Consider the following 17,874-nt stretch of genomic DNA (forward strand, 5'->3'; position numbering starts at 1 on the left):
GTTATATCGAACTAATTAATGATAATATAAAGAGATTAAATTGTGTTATTTTAATGTTTAGAAACTAGATCTTAAATTTGAAAATAATATAGAGATCAAAATTAAAATTTAACTGTTTTCGGCGAGTAAAATTTTTTATGGCGGTGGGTTATTCAAGTCTTCACCTATGCTTCAGCCAAACTTTAGAATTGGGTCCAAAATAAATTTTTGGATTTGCTTCATAAGATTATTTATCTTAATAAACATAGAAAAATTTAACTATGCCCTTATCTTCACTTCTCTCTCAATTTTTTTGTTTATTTTAGTTACCTTTTACAATATATTATATCACTTTGATTATAGTACGTACTAAAATTTTAATTTTAATTAAAATAGTTAACTTTTTGTTTGAATTAACTAATGACAACACAAAAGTAAAGATATTATTTTAAGTTAAAGGACTAAATCTTGAATTTGAGAATAGTAGACGGACTCAAAATCAAAATTTGACCCTTTTCCAAATTGGCTAATTTCATGGATATTGTGAAGTTTCTAAGAGGTTTACAGGGTAGGGTTATTTATATTTTTGAATTGTCCATTATAGTTCAATTCGGCTAGGTTTGGTTTTTATATTAATTTTTGTTTTGATTTTTGAAGTTTATTTTGATAAAATAAAATTTGTTTTATAACTTTTAAATATTGTTTGATAAATTTTAAACTCAAGTTTCATAAATATTTCTAAAATACAATAATTTTTAAAAACTTTTAAATTACTGTCATTATTTTAAATATAAAATATGTATTTTTATATCATAAAAATTAAAATTAATTATATATTAAATAAAAATAAAATTTAATTGATTCGATTCAATTCAATTTCAGATAATAACAGATTTTTTAGTGAAAAAACAAACAAATAAATAAAAATTACATCAAATTAAATTGATAAAAAGCACCCTTAATTTTATCTTGATTTAGAATATTTAAAACATCACGAGGGAATTTATTATAAAACTATAAACTTAATCCTCTCATTTAAGCTCAATTAATCGTGATTTTTAAACTTATATTTTATTAATCGTTCAAATAACTCATTTCGAATCAGGGTTTAATGGACCCACCATCAAAACACTGCCACTTTTGTCGGTGAAAGATAAGAAGGAAAATTGATTATCTTTGGTGGTGTTGACTAAGATAATTGGCTAAGCTCAAGTCTAAGGAAAACGCGTTCAACTTTTTCTTCTTACAATAATACCACAACCCAAGCAAAACTCACTAGCTATATTTTTCTCTCTTTTGCTTCAATACTCTTCCATGGCTTCTTCTTCTTCTTCTTCTTCTTCATCTTCTACTCTAATGAAGTATCATATTTTCTTGAGCTTCAGAGGTGAAGACACGCGCCTTAATTTCACCACTCACTTACTTCAAGCTTTGAAAGACGAGGGACTTGATGTTTTCTTCGATGAAGAAAAACTGGAAAGGGGGGAGCAGCTTTCACAAGCACTTTCTCGAGCAATTGCAGTCTCAAATATCTCAATCATCGTTTTGTCTGAAGACTATGCCTCTTCGAAATCATGCTTGGCTGAACTCTCTGACATCATGGACCGCAAGCACGCACAAGGACATATTGTTCTTCCCATCTTTTACCATGTTGATCCTTCCGATCTGTGAAATATTGGTGGGAGTTTTAAGAAATCCTTTGATGAGCATGAAACAACGAGGTCAGTTGATGAAGTGAACGATGGAAACTTGCTTTTGCTGAAGTTGGTAAATTAGAAGGGAGGCATATAGATGGAAGCATCTCGGATAGGTAACTATATTTGTCTCATCTCCTTATATTTGACTTATTTTTGTTTTGGATTTCATATATATACTTCTTCTATTATTTGCTAGAACTGAAACCCAGTACATCGAGGACATTGTTGTGTATGTTATGCAAAAGTTGAAGCATCGAGTTTTCTTAAGCTTAGGTGAAGACACACGCCTCAACTTCTCCAATCACTTAGTCAAAGGTTTGGAAAAAGTAGGGATTAATGTCTTCCCCGATAACGAAACACTGGGAAAAGGAGAGAAACTTCTACCAACAAATGTTCGAGCAATTTCGGCTTCAAATCTCTCAATCCTCGTTTTATCTAAATACTATGCTTCTTCAAAATCATGCTTACGTGATCTTTCTGACATCATGGATCGCAAGCGCGAGCCCACTGACAAACATATTGTTTTACCCGTCTTTTACCATGTTGATCCTTCCAATGTGCGAAATATTAGTGAGAGTTTTAAGACATCCTTCGAAGAGCATGAATCAAAGGAACCAGCTGATATACTACAACGATGGAAATCTGCTTTTGCAGAGGTCGGTAAATTAAAAGGGTGGCATATAGAAGGAGGCAAACGTGATAGGTAACTATATTTTTCTCATCTTGTCATATTCGACTTATCTTTGTTTTAGATTTCAAATTAATTTACTTTTTTATATTTTTTATTGTTTTCTAGATCTGAAACCGAGTACATTAAAGATGTTATTGAATATGTTATAGAAAAGTTGGATAATATTAAGTCTAGAAGTGCTTCTGAAGAATTGGTTGGAATAGATTATCAGAAAGAGACGATTTTGAAGCTGATTAAGCAAAAAGACCGTCGTGTATTAGGACTTCACGGAATGGGTGGTCAAGATAAAACAACACTTGCTGAGGCTGTTTTTAATGAAATCTCTTCAGAGTTTGAAAGTCGTTGGTTTCTTCAAAATGTTAGAGAGAAAATAGAAAAACAAGGGAAGGAATCTTTACGAAACGAACTTTTTTCGAAATTATTGAACTCAGATGTTGATATTGGCACCCCCTCCGTAGGATCCACTTTAACACAAGACAGGCTCAAGAAAAAGAAAGTACTTGTTGTCCTTGATGATGTTGATAAGTCAGATCAAATAGATTGTATGGGTATTGGGGATTTTGGTTATGGAAGTAAAATCATTATAACATCTAGAGATAGACAAGTGCTTAAGAGTGGAGGAGCTGACACAATACTTGAGGTGAAAGGGTTAAATAAGAACAATTCTCTTCAACTTTTTTCTACCTTTGCGTTTAAGCAGTTGAAACCCCCGATTCATTTTCAAAATCTATCCCGTAGGTTTGTAAAGTACACCCAAGGCAATCCACTTGCTCTTAGAGTTTTGGGTTCTGATTTATATGAAAGGAATATAGATTACTGGAATGGTAAGGTAGAGATGCTAAAGGATGGTCCCCCAGACGAACAAATTTTAGAGGTTTTGAAAAGTAGTTATAATGGGTTGAGTGAGCTAGAGAAGAATATATTTCTTGACATTGTATGCTTATTTAAAGGGGAAACCATAGGAAAAACAAAATTTATTCTGAGTAATTCTTATAAGGGTGTAGAGTGTGGAATAATCAAATTGGTCGACAAGTGCCTCATTAGTGTCTCATCTATTCATGGTATGGTCGAAGAGATGAGAATTGACATTATTAGCCAAGAATCTAAAAGCCTTGGAGAGCATAGTAGGCTATGGTGTCATGATATGCTTGAAGAGATGGGAAAGGACATTGTTAGCTAAAAGCCCTGAAGAGCGCAGCAGGCTATGGTGTCACAAAGATGTGGAACAAATACTCAAATATAATAAAGTAAGTACTAATTGCATTTATATTCTTTTATTTTTTTAATATGCTTCATTGAGAAACTGCCAAGTGGTACAACAGTACTATATAAACATTTTATATCGTATAAAGTAGTATCCCTTTTAATTAGCATTTTAAAAAATAAAATATTTATTGTCCTACTGCACACGTAATGACCTTTGTCTTAAGTATAATGTAGAATCTGGTCAATGTTAATGGCTTAATTAAATACCTTATCCATTGACTTGAAAAAAATAAACACTTTTGTATCTAAAATGTTTAATTAGTCTACACCTATATATACTAATATAATGACTTCTTTTATGAGTTATTTAATGGAATGCCCATAAATTTCTCCATTCTAATATTTGATAAATTGGTTTTTGTTATTAGGGAACTGATCGAATTCAAGGAATAAAGGTAGACATGTCACACATGGATATTCTACTGTTCCAACCTTCTGTTTTTGAAAATATGATTAATCTTAGATATATCTTCTCCTATGATTCGTTTTGGAGATCTTTGCAAATGAAGAAGCTATTTACATACCAAGTTGATAATGTATTTCTTCCTGATGAGTTAAGGTATCTTCGATGGGAAAATTACCCCTTCAAATCTTTATCATCAAATTCTAATCTAAAAAACCTTACTCTGTTGGAATTACCACATGGAAACATGGAACAACTTTGGAGCGAAAGTCATCAGGTATATATATTTTATACTTTCTTCATGTAATAATTTTTTAAAAAAGAATTTATAATTGATATAACATTTAATTATATGATAACATATTTTTATTAAAAATTTAAAATATATATATAAATAATTTTATTCTATTTGTTAAAAGAAGCAATTTTATCTATTAATTACACCCAATACATTAAATATAAATTTTTATTTTGATAGTTTTACTATAAGTAAATGATGCTCTAAAGTAATGTAACTACTTTATGTTCTCATCATGTGTAGGATTTGTTAATTATTTATTTTCTTTTCATTTCTTACTGCCTAAAGTATGTAGATGATACTTAAAAGTGATAAAATTATTTTATATATTTTTCTTTTGCAAGAACCTTGCTAATTTAAGGGAAATTGACGTTTCATATTGCAAGAATTTAAGGAAGATTCCTAATCTTTCTGAAGCCATCAACCTTGAACTCCTTTGTTGCGTTGGCTGTGAAAGTTTGGTTGAATTTTGGAATGAAGATGGTCATACAGTATGTGTGCTTTCATACTTTTTTCATTTAAGAATTCTTTAAGGAAAAAATTATAATTTAATGTATCAAATAATCATACGATGACATCTTATTTAAAGTTTTTAAAAATAAATATGAAAGATTTTATTATATATAAATTAGTGGCATGGTTTGATGTATTAATTGTGGGTTAGTTTTCACACCTAATACATCAAATATGAATTTTATTTTCTTAGTATTATAATTATTTATTTCCTTTTCATTTGTTACTATTTAAAGTAAGTAGTTGATAATTAAAAGTAATACAAATATTTTTTCTATATAGGACTTTGTTAATTTAACCACAATTCAACTTGATGGGTGCGTGAATTTAAAAAAAATTCATAATCTATCAAGAACCATCAACTTTGAAATCCTTGATTGCACTAACTGCAAAAGTTTAATTGAACTTTGAAATGAAGATGATCATATGGTATATGTTTTCAAATTTTTTTGAAAAAATGATTTTATAATTTGATGTATTAAATATTCATATGATAACATTTTATTTAAAGTTTTAAAAAAAATATAAAAGATTTTATTTTATTTAGATAAATGACATCGTTTAATTTATTAATTGTGGGTGAATTTTCACGCCCGATAGTCAAATATAAATTTTATTTTTTATAATATTATAATTATTTATTTTCTTTTCATTTTTATTGCCTAACATAAATAGTTGATGCTTAAAAGTAATACAATTATTTTTTCTATACAGGGCCTGTTAATTTAACCGCAATTTACTTTGATAAGTGCTTGAATTTAATAAAGATACGTAATTTTTCAAGAGCCACCAACCTTGAAATCCTTGATTGCTCTCACTGTAAAAGTTTAGTTGAACTTTGGAACGAAGATGATCATATGGAATGTGTTTTCATATTTATTTCGAAAAAAATGATTTATAATTTGATGTATCAAATATTTATACGATAACATTTTATTTGAAGTTTTAAAAATAAATATAAAAGATTTTATTTTATTTAGATAAATGACATCTTTTGATTTATTAATTGTGGATTAATTTTAGCATGTCGTCAAATATAAATTTTATTTTTATTCTATTATAATAATTTATTTTCTTTTCATTTTTACTGCCTAATATAAATAGTTGATGCTTAAAAGTAATACAATTATTTTTCTATACAAAGCCTTGTTAATTTAAGGAAATTAACTTTGGGGGGTGCATGAATTTAAGGAAGATATCTAATCTTTCAAGAGTTATCAACCTTGAAATCTTTGATTTCACTGACTGCGAAAGTTTGGTTGAACTTTGGAATGAAGATGATCATATGGTATGTGTTTTCATATTTATTTAAAAAAAGATTTATAATTTATAATTTGATGTATCGAATATTTATATGATAACATTGTATTTGAAGTTTTTAAAAATAAATATAAAAGATTTTATTTTATTTAGATAAATGACATGGTTTGATTTATTAATTGTGGATGAATTTTAACGCCGATCGTCAAATATAATTTTTATTTTTATTCTATTGTAATTATTTATTTTCTTTTCATTTTTACTGCCTAACATAAATAGTTGATGCTTAAAAGTAATACAATTATTTTTTCTATACAGGGCCTTGTTAATTTAAGGAAAATTAACTTTGGGGGGTGCGTGAATTTAAGGAAGATATCTAATCTTTCAAGAGCCATCAACCTTGAAATCCTTGTTTTCACTGACTGCGAAAGTTTGGTTGAACTTTGGAATGAAGATGATCATATGGTATGTGTTTTCATATTTATTTTTAAAAAAATGATTTATAATTTATAATTTGATGTATCAAATATTTATATGATAACATTTTATTTGAAGTTTTTAAAAAATAAATATAAAAGATTTTATATTATTTAGATAAATGACATGGTTTGATTTATTAATTGTGGATGAATTTTAACGGCCGATCGTCAAATATAAATTTTATTTTTATTTTATTATAATTATTTATTTTCTTTTCATTTTTTACTGCCTAACATAAATAGTTGATGCTTAAAAGTAATACAATTATTTTTTCTATCTGAGGCCTTGTTAATTTAAGGAAATTTATTTTGAGCGGTGCGTGAATTTAAGGAAGATACCTAATCTTTCAAGAGTCATCACCTTAAAATCCTTGATTGCTTTAACTGCGAAAGTTCAATTGAACTTTGGAATGAAGATGATCATATGGTATGTGTTTTCATATTTATTTGAAAAAATAATTTATAATTTGATGTATCAAATATTTATATGATAACATTTTATTTAAAGTTTTTAAAAATAAATATAAAAGATTTTATTTTATTTAGTTAAATGACATCGTTTGATTTATTAATTGTGGATTAATTTTCACGCCCGATCGTCAAATATAAATTTTATTTTTATTCTATTATAATTATTTATTTTCTTTTCATTTTTACTGCCTAACATAAATAGTTAATACTTAAAAGTAACACAATTATTTTTTCTATACAAGACGTTGTTAATTTAAAGAAAATTTACTTTAAAGAGTGCGTGAATTTAAGAAAGATACCTAATCTTTCAAGAGCCATTAGAGTGCTTTATTGCTCTAACTGTGAAAGTTTAGTTGCACTTCCTTGCCTCAATCATTTGGCATCTCTTGCTAAGCTTCTACTTTATGGATGTTCTAGTCTCAAGGAGTTTCCTCAAGTCCCAAGTCATTTTCGTTCTTTAAATTTATCAGAAACGGGAATAGAAGAAGTGCCTGATTCAATTAAGAATCTCCACAAACTTGAATCTTTGCTGTTGGGGAACTCACAGGTAAAAAAAGTATCGATCAAGTTGGAACTCCTTCGTAAATTGGATCTTAGTGGTTGCCCAATTACAGAACTGCCTTTCGACTCTCTATGTAATCTTCAGCACTTAAATATGAGTGGCTCAGCGGTAAAAAATGTGTCGATCAAGTTGGAATCTCTTCGTTATCTGCATCTTAGTGGTTGCCCAATGGTCGAATTACTCTCAGAGCTTCCACCATATCTGGAAGTCTTGAGTGTAAATGACTGCAAATCGTTAGAAAAAGTATCCTTTGCAGATCAAAATTTAAATCAGTTTGGTTCTTTAGATAATGAGTTTTGCAGAAATCCTAAATTTTTTATGCAATTCCGTAATTGCTTAAACTTAAATCAAGCGTCAACAAAAAACATTGAGGCAAATGCCATGCTCAAAATTGGATCCCTATTTAAGGAATGGGCAGCGACGTATGCTAGGAAAAACTTTCGTGAGTACCCTCAAAGTTTGATTTGCTGTTTCGCAGGAAACGAAATTTTAGCAAATAATTTCAAGTATCGGAGCTTGAATTCTTCCTTAAGTTTGAAGATAGCCCCAAATGGGGGTAGTGGGAGCAGATTTTTGGTTTTTGCTATCTGCCTTGTAGCTAATCTCGCTCACCGCCATTATTTTCTACATCCTCTATTTAATTGTAAGTACCAACTTACAGCCGCCGGTGGTGGCAATGGTGGAGGTGGTTGTGAAAATTTCATAAGTAAGATATCTTTCGGCAGTCTTTTTGAGCTAGATACGTACATGGGTAATCACGTGTTTATTCTATCTAGCACCGACATGGTTATAGAAGACAAGAATTATGAGGAGGCATCATTCAATTTCTACATCGGACATTTGGATTTAAACGCCGCAGAAGGAGGGTTTATGGAGGTGGAGAGATGTGGTGTTCATGTATTTTACGTGGATAAAGAGAGTGATACAGATGCTACTGAAAAGAGAGTTGCTGGGAACAAAAGAAGCTTTAGCCATGATGGTGAAGAAGGGGATGGAGGACTTAAAAGACTGAAATAGTTTGTATTTCGTTCCATTTTTGGCTCTGCTTTTGAGGAATTTCTAACTTCTCAATTATGTCATCCAAATGCATGGGTAGGGGTTTCATTTTCATCTCATTACATCTTTCAATTTTTTCATTTCATTTTTCATATTGCCATAGTTTTGTTTTCCACCATTGTTAATGGTCAATTTTCAACTTATAAATTAATGACAGCAAATGAAGTGCTTTAATTAATTAAAACCGACCAGGATGAATCTAACTTGGTCTGCTTTATATATTACTTGTGTTTTAGAAGGTGCTTTACCATTCTGAAACCTTGTAGTTCTACATTGTAAATGTTAAAAGCATAATTTATGAACATAAAAATTAGAAATTTGTTCAAAAGTTTGTAATTGTTGCTTATTATTATTACTTTCTCATCTTCATTCCCTTGTTGTGTCTGTGTTCTTAAAATTTAGATATTAAATTTCATATTTAATTCTTATTGACAGTTGACTTGTTATTGGTTGGTTTTTTTAATTCATAGGACCAGTGGTGGACTCGATTCAACTTCATTGTTTAGTTTCCAGCATTGGTGTCATCTGATATATCAATACTTGCTGCATTTTCCTTCAATGATATCTAGATTCATTAGAAAGATTAGTTATTTTTGCCACTGCTGAATTGGAGCTTTGGCCATATAAGGAGGAGGACCTGAACTGTAAGAGCTTCAATTTGTTTTGCTGAATGCTTGCTTTATACAAGTGTTTGAAGTGATATTTGGTGACAATGCTAGTTGTCAACAGATTCGTGAACACAACTTCAAAGTAATCTTTTGAGGCCCTTTCTGGGTTCTGGCAATTCAGTCTTGGTGAAGAAGTAAGTTACCTTTGACTTTGACTTATCATCATGATTTTAGGTTCATATAATGATTTTCAGCATCCTAACCATTTTTTCCCATATTTGTCAATGGGATTATATAAATCCAGAATTTGCAAGAAATCTCAAAACTTGTGGGATGAACACTTGGAGCTAGATGCAACCTTCGACAGTTTTCATTATCAAGCTAGATTGGGTTAGTTCCATGGTAGAGCCATTGGAGTTGACAGCTTCTTATCTTGGATTTTGATTATCATATCAGTTCGGGCTGAAATTTCTTTGTATGTTACTGCCTCTCATGTTGTTTGAGCATTGCAGTGAAGAGATATTAAGATTCATACTTGAATTTTTTTTGGCAATTGACTTGTAATTGGCTGGTTTTGATTCATAGGATCAGTGGTGGACATCATTCAGCTTAATTGTTTAGGTTCCACCATTTGTAACGCCCCCACGCCCGAAACCATCACCGGAGTCAAGCTTGAGGTGTTACTAAACTTATCTTACCTTTTAAACAACTCTAAATCACTTATTTTAATTTTTGGAATAAACTGTTTTTCTGAGGCATGGTTACTTAAAAATTCATTTCTCGAGTTTCAGACCTCGAAATTAAGATCCGTAAATTTTTCATGAAATTAGACTCATATATCTATCTACTAATTTTTTTCTAGAATTTTTGACTTAGCCAATTAGTACAGTTTATTAGTTAAAGTTACCCCTGTTTCAGAATTCGACTGCACTGGCCTCCTCTACTTACTACGAACCACTTTTCTCTCTGTAAAAAAAATCATATGACTATACCGTTTGTTTCTATTAAAACTAGATTCAATAAGGATTCTAACCATATAAGGTAAACCACCTAATTATTTTTTTAAAATTTATGGTGAATTTCTAAAGTTGAAACAGGGGATCCAGAAATCACTCTGGCCCTATTTCACTAAAACTCAGATATCTTATAAAATACAAAACTTTTATCTGTTTTGCTTAATCCATATGAAAATAGACACAATGAGATTTAATTTCATATATTATTCACCATCAACCCATGTCTCTACAATTACTTGTGATTTTTCAAAATCACGTTATTTCTGATACTTGAATCTATTTCTAAGTTACTTTCACATTTTTCTTAGTTTTCATGTGATAGTTACTACTTATTCATACATACTATTAAACATGTATATCATCAGCCCTTCTATTAGTTAATCACTAGCAAGTATTTACACATCATTCATTGATCATATCATATCAAAAGAAACCAAGTTCCTATACATGCCATACACAAAACGAAACGTCTAGCTATACCAATGTGATTTCTTCGATAGTGTGATCGGTCTCCGACGTTTCCTTCGATCCCCGAGTGGCTTGATAAGAACTATAAGAAAAAAAAAATGGAGAGAGTAAGCACTAGGCTTAGTAAGCTTACAAGCAAATAAATTATAACATTCAACATAATGAATAATTATACATAATGTCACCTAGCCTCATAAACTTTTTTTACTTCTCATTTTCTACCTTCTTCTTTACTCATTTACCTTCTTTCTTATCTGACCTTTCACTATTCATAAATATAATCTACCTTCCCTTTTGCTGATAATTCATTATAATTTAACGTGTACAATGACCCGTTGAACCACTCGGAATACTAAGGATATTAGGGTCGTTTCTGTCTATCAATATCCTGCCAATGCCATGTCTTCGACATGGACTTACATGAATTATTCCTGTCTCTAATGCCATATATATATATATATATATATATATATATATATATATATAATATGGGCTTACATGGCTCATTCCTGTCTCCAAAGCCATATATCTGATATGGATTTACATGGCTTATTTCTGTCCTGTCCTGTCCTGTCAACCCCAATATCCTAACATTCCTAAGGTTCAAACGGGGCTTCCTAATGCTTTTTCTCTGTCACTTTGCCTTTAATTCGGCTTTAATTATTCAAAGAAAATAAGTATATAAATGCTGGAAACTGACAATAATAATGTAAAATAAAAGAATATTGCATTTATTTACTGTAACTTACCTTGATACAAAATGTGACTAAACCTTACAATTTAATCCTTTACTTTTTCTTTTCCTCGTTCTTCTTTGGATTCTTGATCTATAATATAAAATATTTCTACTCATTAGCATTTATTTGATTTCTATTTCACTTCACAATTTATGCTGTTCAAAATTCAAAATTGCACTTTTACCCCAAAATTTATAGTTTTTACAATTTAGTCCCTGCTCAATTCACCCATTAATTGAACTAATTTTTTCTAAATTAACACTTTTATTTTATCATTATAAACTATTTCACAGCCTTTGATATTCTGAATTTCAACACCAACATCTAATTCACAATTTTGCTCACAGTTAGGTCCTAAATACCATTTTCTATCAAAATGACTTAATAAAACAACCTTAATATGAAATTAGAACTTCAATTTCATAACAATTCATCATAAACTGCCCTTACTCAGCCAGGGTAACTTCCAATTTCACCCACCAAATCAAAAACTAATGAATTAGATGATTGGACCTAATTGTAAAAGTCACAAAAACATAAAGATTACTAAGAAATAGTAAAAATTGAACTTACATGGTGCAAAAATATGAAAAACCAGCATAGCATACCTGCTACGGCGTTTCTGGCTGAGAAAGATGAAGAAATGTCTAGATTTTCAATTACATCATTTTTTTAACTATTAACTTTTATACTAATTCCAATTTTGTCCCTTGTTCACATTGTTTTCTTGCTTATTTCATACCCAAACCATCCAGCCATTAACCTTTGGGTCTAATTCCTCTTTAAATCCATCTTTTTAAATACTTAAGCTATTTACTTACAATTTAACAAATTTTGAGCTATTTTCAGTTTAGTCCTTTTTAATTAATTAGCTATCCAAACATCAAAATTTTCTAACGAAACTTTAATACTAACTCAATGACACTTCATAAATATTTATAAAAATATTTATAGCTCAATTTTCAAATTCGAGGTCTCGATACCTCATTTTTGACCCGTTTGACCTAATAAATTATTTTAATTCACTAATTTCACCATTTCACAAATTCTTCTAAATTCTTACTTGACTCATAAATATTAAATTACTATCTTGTTCAATCTTATTTGTCTGATTTAGTAATTTCAAATCACCATTTCCGACACCACTGAAAATTAGGCCGTTACATTCTACCTCGGATTTATGGTTTCGCAACCACTGTTCCGTTTAGGCCTATTTCGGGATGTTACACCATTAGTGCTCATGCCACGGGCAGTAAGTAGAGACTTAACCATATTGTATCTTAATACTCTCTGCATTCTACTTCAGTGATTCATTCACCTATTGATATATGTTTCATATTTCCTTAAAACGTTAGTAAATATATATATGTTTTCAGTTCATGATTTTTTATTTATATTCATGTTAGCTAAGGTAAACCTACCAACTATTCCATAAAACTTGGATGAAAGTCAAGCCGGACACAGAGTCAATACTCTACTGGAATTGAAGTTGCAGATTATGGGTGGTTTTGATATCTTCTTTCTCACCAACAAATGATGTTCCCACAAAATTACTAGTGTTAAGGTGAAGGTTGTGAATCAATGCAAAATCCACACTTATAGATGTGCCCTTTTACCTAGAGATTAAACTTTTACTTTTTGAATTTGGTAATGTGAAGGGAATAAAGATGGGAGTGATTGATGTAAGGAAAGCAGACGAGGGAATAAATGACAGATGTTTGTAAGAAGTAAGCTTTTAAGATGTACAACTTATTCTACTGAATGATTTCTTTATGTTGTGGTTGAACTGAGATATTGAAGCAGTACTGCAACTTGTCAACAGAGCCGCCTTGTTCATCCCATCCAGCTTTGCTTTCTGGATTTTGGCCCTTGAGAGGAAGCATATGCTCTTGGGTAAATTACTTTGGACTCATTCTGATTATTAGTATCCTCATGGCATTCTTTTCCCATGATCATATAAATGCATGCAGAATTTGGCAGAGTTACTCTTATCTCAAAACTCGTTGAATGAACACATGGAGCCTGGATGTTATTTTCAATGCATACCCGTAGAGGAATCCCACATAAATACTTAGAAAAAAGAAAGTTGTAATAAATTCAAATGATTTTGGTTTAGTTGGAACTTCGAATGAAGAGTTGGCTTCATGGTACAGCCATTTTGACTTGATTGTTACATCAGTTTGTGCTAAAACTTGAATCAAATTTCCCTTTTACTCTGTTTTGGAATTGAAAGGATGTAACATTGGAATTGGTTTGTACATTGGTTTTTATGAGATGGTATCCAACAAGTTCAAGATTCGAAGCTTAGTAATTAAAGTTACTTTCTGTAATACTAAACTATGATCTACTATAAGAAAAAACACAAATTTTATACTTCTCTGATTACTTTATAATGCCATGTGAATTAAAATTTTAGTAATTAAAAAGATTCTGCTTTGGAGTTCGTAAAATTCTTAAATTCTTTTTGGCAGTTGACTTGTTATTGGCTGGTTTTAATTCATAGGATCAGTGCTGGACTTCATTCAGCTTCATCGTTTAGTTTCCAGCCTTGGTTCTTATGCCCTAGGGTGTAAGTGGAACTTTATTGTTTAGTTTCCAGCATTGGTCTTAATACTCACCGCATTTGCTTTCAATGATATATTGATACATTAATTTATGTTTCACATTTTCTTTCATCAATTCATGATTACAAGATTTCTGCTTCTTCTTTTTTCATGTCTTTGGTATTTGTTGTGCTTTTTACTTGCACAGTTTAATGCGACGTAACATATGTTAACCAAAACAAAGAGTCAATAGAGAATTGATGGTAGATCTTTGGAAATGCCATTATGCTTGGAGCTTTACCTATACTAGAAAAAGGAGGAACAGGTAAGCTTTTTAAGAGCTTCGATTTCTTCCATTGAATGCTTGCTTTATGTTTGTGCTTGAACTGAGATATTAAGGCAGTACTGCAACTTGTCAACAGATTTGCCTTCTTGATCTTGTTCAACATTGAGTCAGTTCAAATATGAAGCTATTTCCTAAGCTCTTTCTGGTTTTGAACCTTGAGAGGAACCATATGCACTTCGGAAGTTCCTTCCTTGAGAGGTGTTATAGTATGTAAATAATACACGTATGAGTGATAAGTCAGGTGGTTAGGCAGTTAACAAAGTTGGTATTTTGTTAAAGATTGTTAACAGCAGTTAGGCCTTCTTCTACTGTATATAAACCATATCTGTGTACTGAATAGAAGCTAAGCAATACAGAATAATCTCTTCAGATATTTATTTTTTAATCTTCTTCAGAATATTTCTCTTTAATCGAGTTTCTATCAAGAGGTAATTTACCATTGTTTCATTGTGATGTTTTTAGCATCCTCATGAACTTTTTCCCCTAATTTATCAATTGGTTTATATGAGATCAGAATTTTCACTGGCACCCCTTTCACGGCTTTCACTCTCAAAGCTAGATTATTGAGCTTTAAGTTTACCACAAAAAACCAACAAGACACTAGAATTTTTTCTTTTTGTAAAAAATCCAAACGATATGGGTTTACAATATTGACATTGACAATCAGTGACTCGGTCACTAAGAATTAACTATTCTATTCCTTATTTTCTTTGTATAATTACATATTTAATTTAATGGATTCTTTCAAAGATAAATGCTATTTTTAATGTTAAAATTTTTTAGTATTATTTAAGTTATATTTGTTATTATTTTTAGTCATCAATTATAGTCTTTGCAGTAAATTTTGGATCTCATATCTTTTGGATAAAGTTTTCTACAATAAATAGGTATAAGATGTTGAGTTAAATCATTCAAGTAAGAAAAAAAATTGATTTTTTTAAAAGTTAACTGACTTAAATTACGTACTCAATCAATATATTCTAATTGAAATATGAAAATTACATCATGTTACAAATATATATTGATAATTTTACAAATTTTAGACATTAAATTGTAAACATTTTAAAGTTAGGTGAACTAAGTTGAATTTTTTAAAAAAATAGGTGTACTTTATTTTTTGAAAAACCATTTCAAAAAAAAATCATAATGTTAAATGTTATCATAATGGCATGTAAAATCTTATAGAGGTTGTTGATTGTCATTTGACCCAATCATTAGTGGTTATGAATTGGGTAAATTTATTGTTGGATGATACTTATTAATTTACAATTATTTAATCTGTTATGAAATATTAGAATTTTATGTAAAATTTTAGAAAAGAAATATAGTTATTCTATTATATATTTATTTACTGAAAGGATTGCATGAAACTATGATTCCATGTCAGCTCTATTCCTTTTCAATAGGAGAATTTTTAAATTGTAGAAATTTAAAAAAAAAATCAATCTAAAGTTTAAATTTTAATAATTTAATTGTAAATTCAAGTATAAAATAATTAAAATAATGGATTTTATTTTTATATACTTAGCTCATTTAAATTTAAATGAGTTAATAAAATTTCATACTAAAATAGAGAAAATTGAATTAATTTCAAATGCAAATAACATTAATAAAATCTATATTTAGATTCGATTAATGCTACTCTCAAATCATATTCATTTTCCCACTTTGGTCTAAAACTATCCTAATGTTTTTGATTGAATTAGTGTCACTTGTTAACCTATATTCCACTCAATTATAAAATTATCAAAATTATTACTTTTTTTTACAAAGTAATAAATATTATTTTAGAAGTATTTATGTCTTTTATATTTTGATAAAATTAACGAAATACATACATAATGAGAATCATAAGATTTGAATTTTAAAATTATAACATTCACTATCACAATTCTACCATTTCAACTAAATTTTATAATTTTTGTACTAAAAAAAACTAAATTTTATAATTTGTTACATAAAATTTTCATCCCCATGCAGGTGTGCTATAATCTAATTAATTTTAAAGTAGACTAATAATTTTTTTTCCTTTCTTTTCCAATACTCCCAAAGATGCAATTTAAAGTGCTATTTAATTATTTTCATTGTACAGGATGTTGTTAATTTAAGACAAATTGACCTTTCTAATCGCAAGAGTTTAAGGAAGATCTACAATCTATTAACAGCCAAGCAACTTGAAATCCTTAGCTGTTGTGGGTGCGAATGTTTGGCTGAACTTCCTTGCCTCAATCCTTTGACATCTCTTAAAAACGCTACAACTTAAGGGATGTTATAAACTAACCAAGTTTCCTGGGTTAAATTTACAAAATACTGGGATCCAAGAAGTGCCTGATTGAATTGAGCATCTCCTCAAAGTTGGGGAGTTGGATATGAGTAATTCAAATGTCAAAAATGTTTCCAGCGAAATCTCCAAATTGGAATCTCTTTATTACCTGAATCTTAGTCATTGCCCGATTGCCAAGTTTCCAGAAACCCCTCGAAGCTTAACAGAATTAGATTTATTCGGGGCTCTGAATCAAAGAACTGCCCTCGTCTGTAGGGTGTCTAGGTAATCTGCTTCTAACCTTAGATTGCACATGACTGTACATCATTAAAGGAAGTAGTTTCGCAGATCAATATCCGTATAATCAAGTTCTCTAATTGCTTCAACTTGAATCAAGATTCAATTCTCAACATTTTGGAAAATGCCATGCTTAGAATTGAGTCCATAGTAAAGCAACCGATAGATGAATTACGAAAATACGAACTTCAGGGAGACAAATTGTTTTGTTGTTACCTAGAAATGAAATTTCAACCAATAAGTTGCAGTATCACAGCACGAATTCTTCAATAGTTTTGAGAATAGGCACAATTAAGTGTAGCGAGAGGAAATTATGGGGTTTTGCTATATGCCTTGTGGTCGATCTTAAGCACCGCCATAGACACAGAGAAACCGAACGATGCAGGGGAATACCTTGAGATACTAAAAACGAATACATTCAGTAATTTTTCTGTAGTCTTAAATCCTTGAGAGATTCAATGAGTGTTATTTAGCTACTGGTGGATTTTATTGTGTTAAATCTATTTGGGATTTGCACAGCGAGAAGTTTTGACTTCGAGTTTGGAGATTTCAATGCATTAGCAAGATAGTTGAGGCTTTCGAGTTTGGAGATCATAAAAAAAAAAAATCCAAAGTTAACTCCTAGTTTTGAGTTTGTCGAGTTTTTACAACTATAAAGTGTATGAATATTAAAATTTTAGTGAAAACAAAGAAGATGAAAAATCTAAATAACTTTTTGTGCAAACTATAATAAGTTATAAAATAATTAAATATATTAATTTTGTAATTGTGAAGGGTTAAATTCATTAAATTATTTAGAATTAAAATTAAATTAATAGAATGTATAAACATAGAGAATCAAAAGTGTTATTGTATCAATTAAGAAAATACTACGTCATTATTTATATCAACAATTTAATAGAGGGTAACCAAGTTATCATT

The 17,874-nt window shown here is 29.8% G+C and overlaps 4 protein-coding genes across 15 annotated transcripts; all 4 read left to right on the forward strand.

Annotated features, from left to right (window-relative positions):
• The first annotated feature begins 1,293 nt into the window (after positions 1–1,293).
• On the forward strand, positions 1,294–1,650 carry LOC128282218 (TMV resistance protein N-like). The gene has a single exon (XM_053020376.1). The coding sequence runs from the start codon at positions 1,294–1,296 to the stop codon at positions 1,648–1,650; it is 357 nt and encodes a 118-aa protein (XP_052876336.1).
• Positions 1,651–1,788: 138 nt separating this feature from the next.
• On the forward strand, positions 1,789–4,237 carry LOC108471787 (disease resistance protein RUN1-like). The gene is made up of 3 exons (XM_053020683.1): positions 1,789–2,379; positions 2,473–3,614; positions 4,002–4,237. The coding sequence occupies exons 1-2, from the start codon at positions 1,913–1,915 to the stop codon at positions 3,545–3,547; spliced, it is 1,542 nt and encodes a 513-aa protein (XP_052876643.1). The 5' UTR covers positions 1,789–1,912; the 3' UTR covers positions 3,548–3,614; positions 4,002–4,237.
• On the forward strand, positions 4,035–6,746 carry LOC128282517 (disease resistance-like protein DSC1). 2 transcript variants are annotated; one of them, XM_053020690.1, is made up of 3 exons: positions 4,035–4,313; positions 4,679–4,825; positions 6,426–6,746. In XM_053020690.1, exons 1-3 carry the CDS (start codon positions 4,035–4,037, stop codon positions 6,618–6,620), a joined length of 621 nt encoding a protein of 206 aa, XP_052876650.1. In that variant the 3' UTR covers positions 6,621–6,746. The 2 variants fall into 2 exon arrangements, with proteins under 2 accessions (XP_052876650.1, XP_052876651.1); XM_053020691.1 differs by having other exon boundaries at positions 4,721–4,825.
• Positions 6,747–6,872: 126 nt separating this feature from the next.
• On the forward strand, positions 6,873–14,778 carry LOC108470867 (disease resistance protein RPS4B-like). Of its 11 annotated transcripts, XM_053020684.1 has the most exons (12): positions 6,873–7,013; positions 7,475–8,711; positions 9,146–9,319; positions 9,405–9,477; positions 9,588–9,758; positions 9,869–9,960; positions 12,911–13,068; positions 13,163–13,231; positions 13,327–13,397; positions 14,008–14,073; positions 14,256–14,372; positions 14,470–14,778. In XM_053020684.1, exons 1-2 carry the CDS (start codon positions 6,997–6,999, stop codon positions 8,634–8,636), a joined length of 1,179 nt encoding a protein of 392 aa, XP_052876644.1. In that variant the 5' UTR covers positions 6,873–6,996; the 3' UTR covers positions 8,637–8,711; positions 9,146–9,319; positions 9,405–9,477; positions 9,588–9,758; positions 9,869–9,960; positions 12,911–13,068; positions 13,163–13,231; positions 13,327–13,397; positions 14,008–14,073; positions 14,256–14,372; positions 14,470–14,778. The 11 variants fall into 11 exon arrangements, 6 of the variants coding, with proteins under 6 accessions (XP_052876644.1, XP_052876647.1, XP_052876645.1 ...); XR_008272808.1 differs by having other exon boundaries at positions 6,873–8,711; positions 13,976–14,073; XM_053020687.1 differs by having other exon boundaries at positions 9,146–9,477; positions 12,911–13,074; positions 13,976–14,073.
• Positions 14,779–17,874: the final 3,096 nt, after the last annotated feature.

This window comes from Gossypium arboreum, chromosome 10 (assembly GCF_025698485.1).
Source record: "Gossypium arboreum isolate Shixiya-1 chromosome 10, ASM2569848v2, whole genome shotgun sequence".
Classification (NCBI taxonomy): domain Eukaryota; kingdom Viridiplantae; phylum Streptophyta; class Magnoliopsida; order Malvales; family Malvaceae; genus Gossypium; species Gossypium arboreum.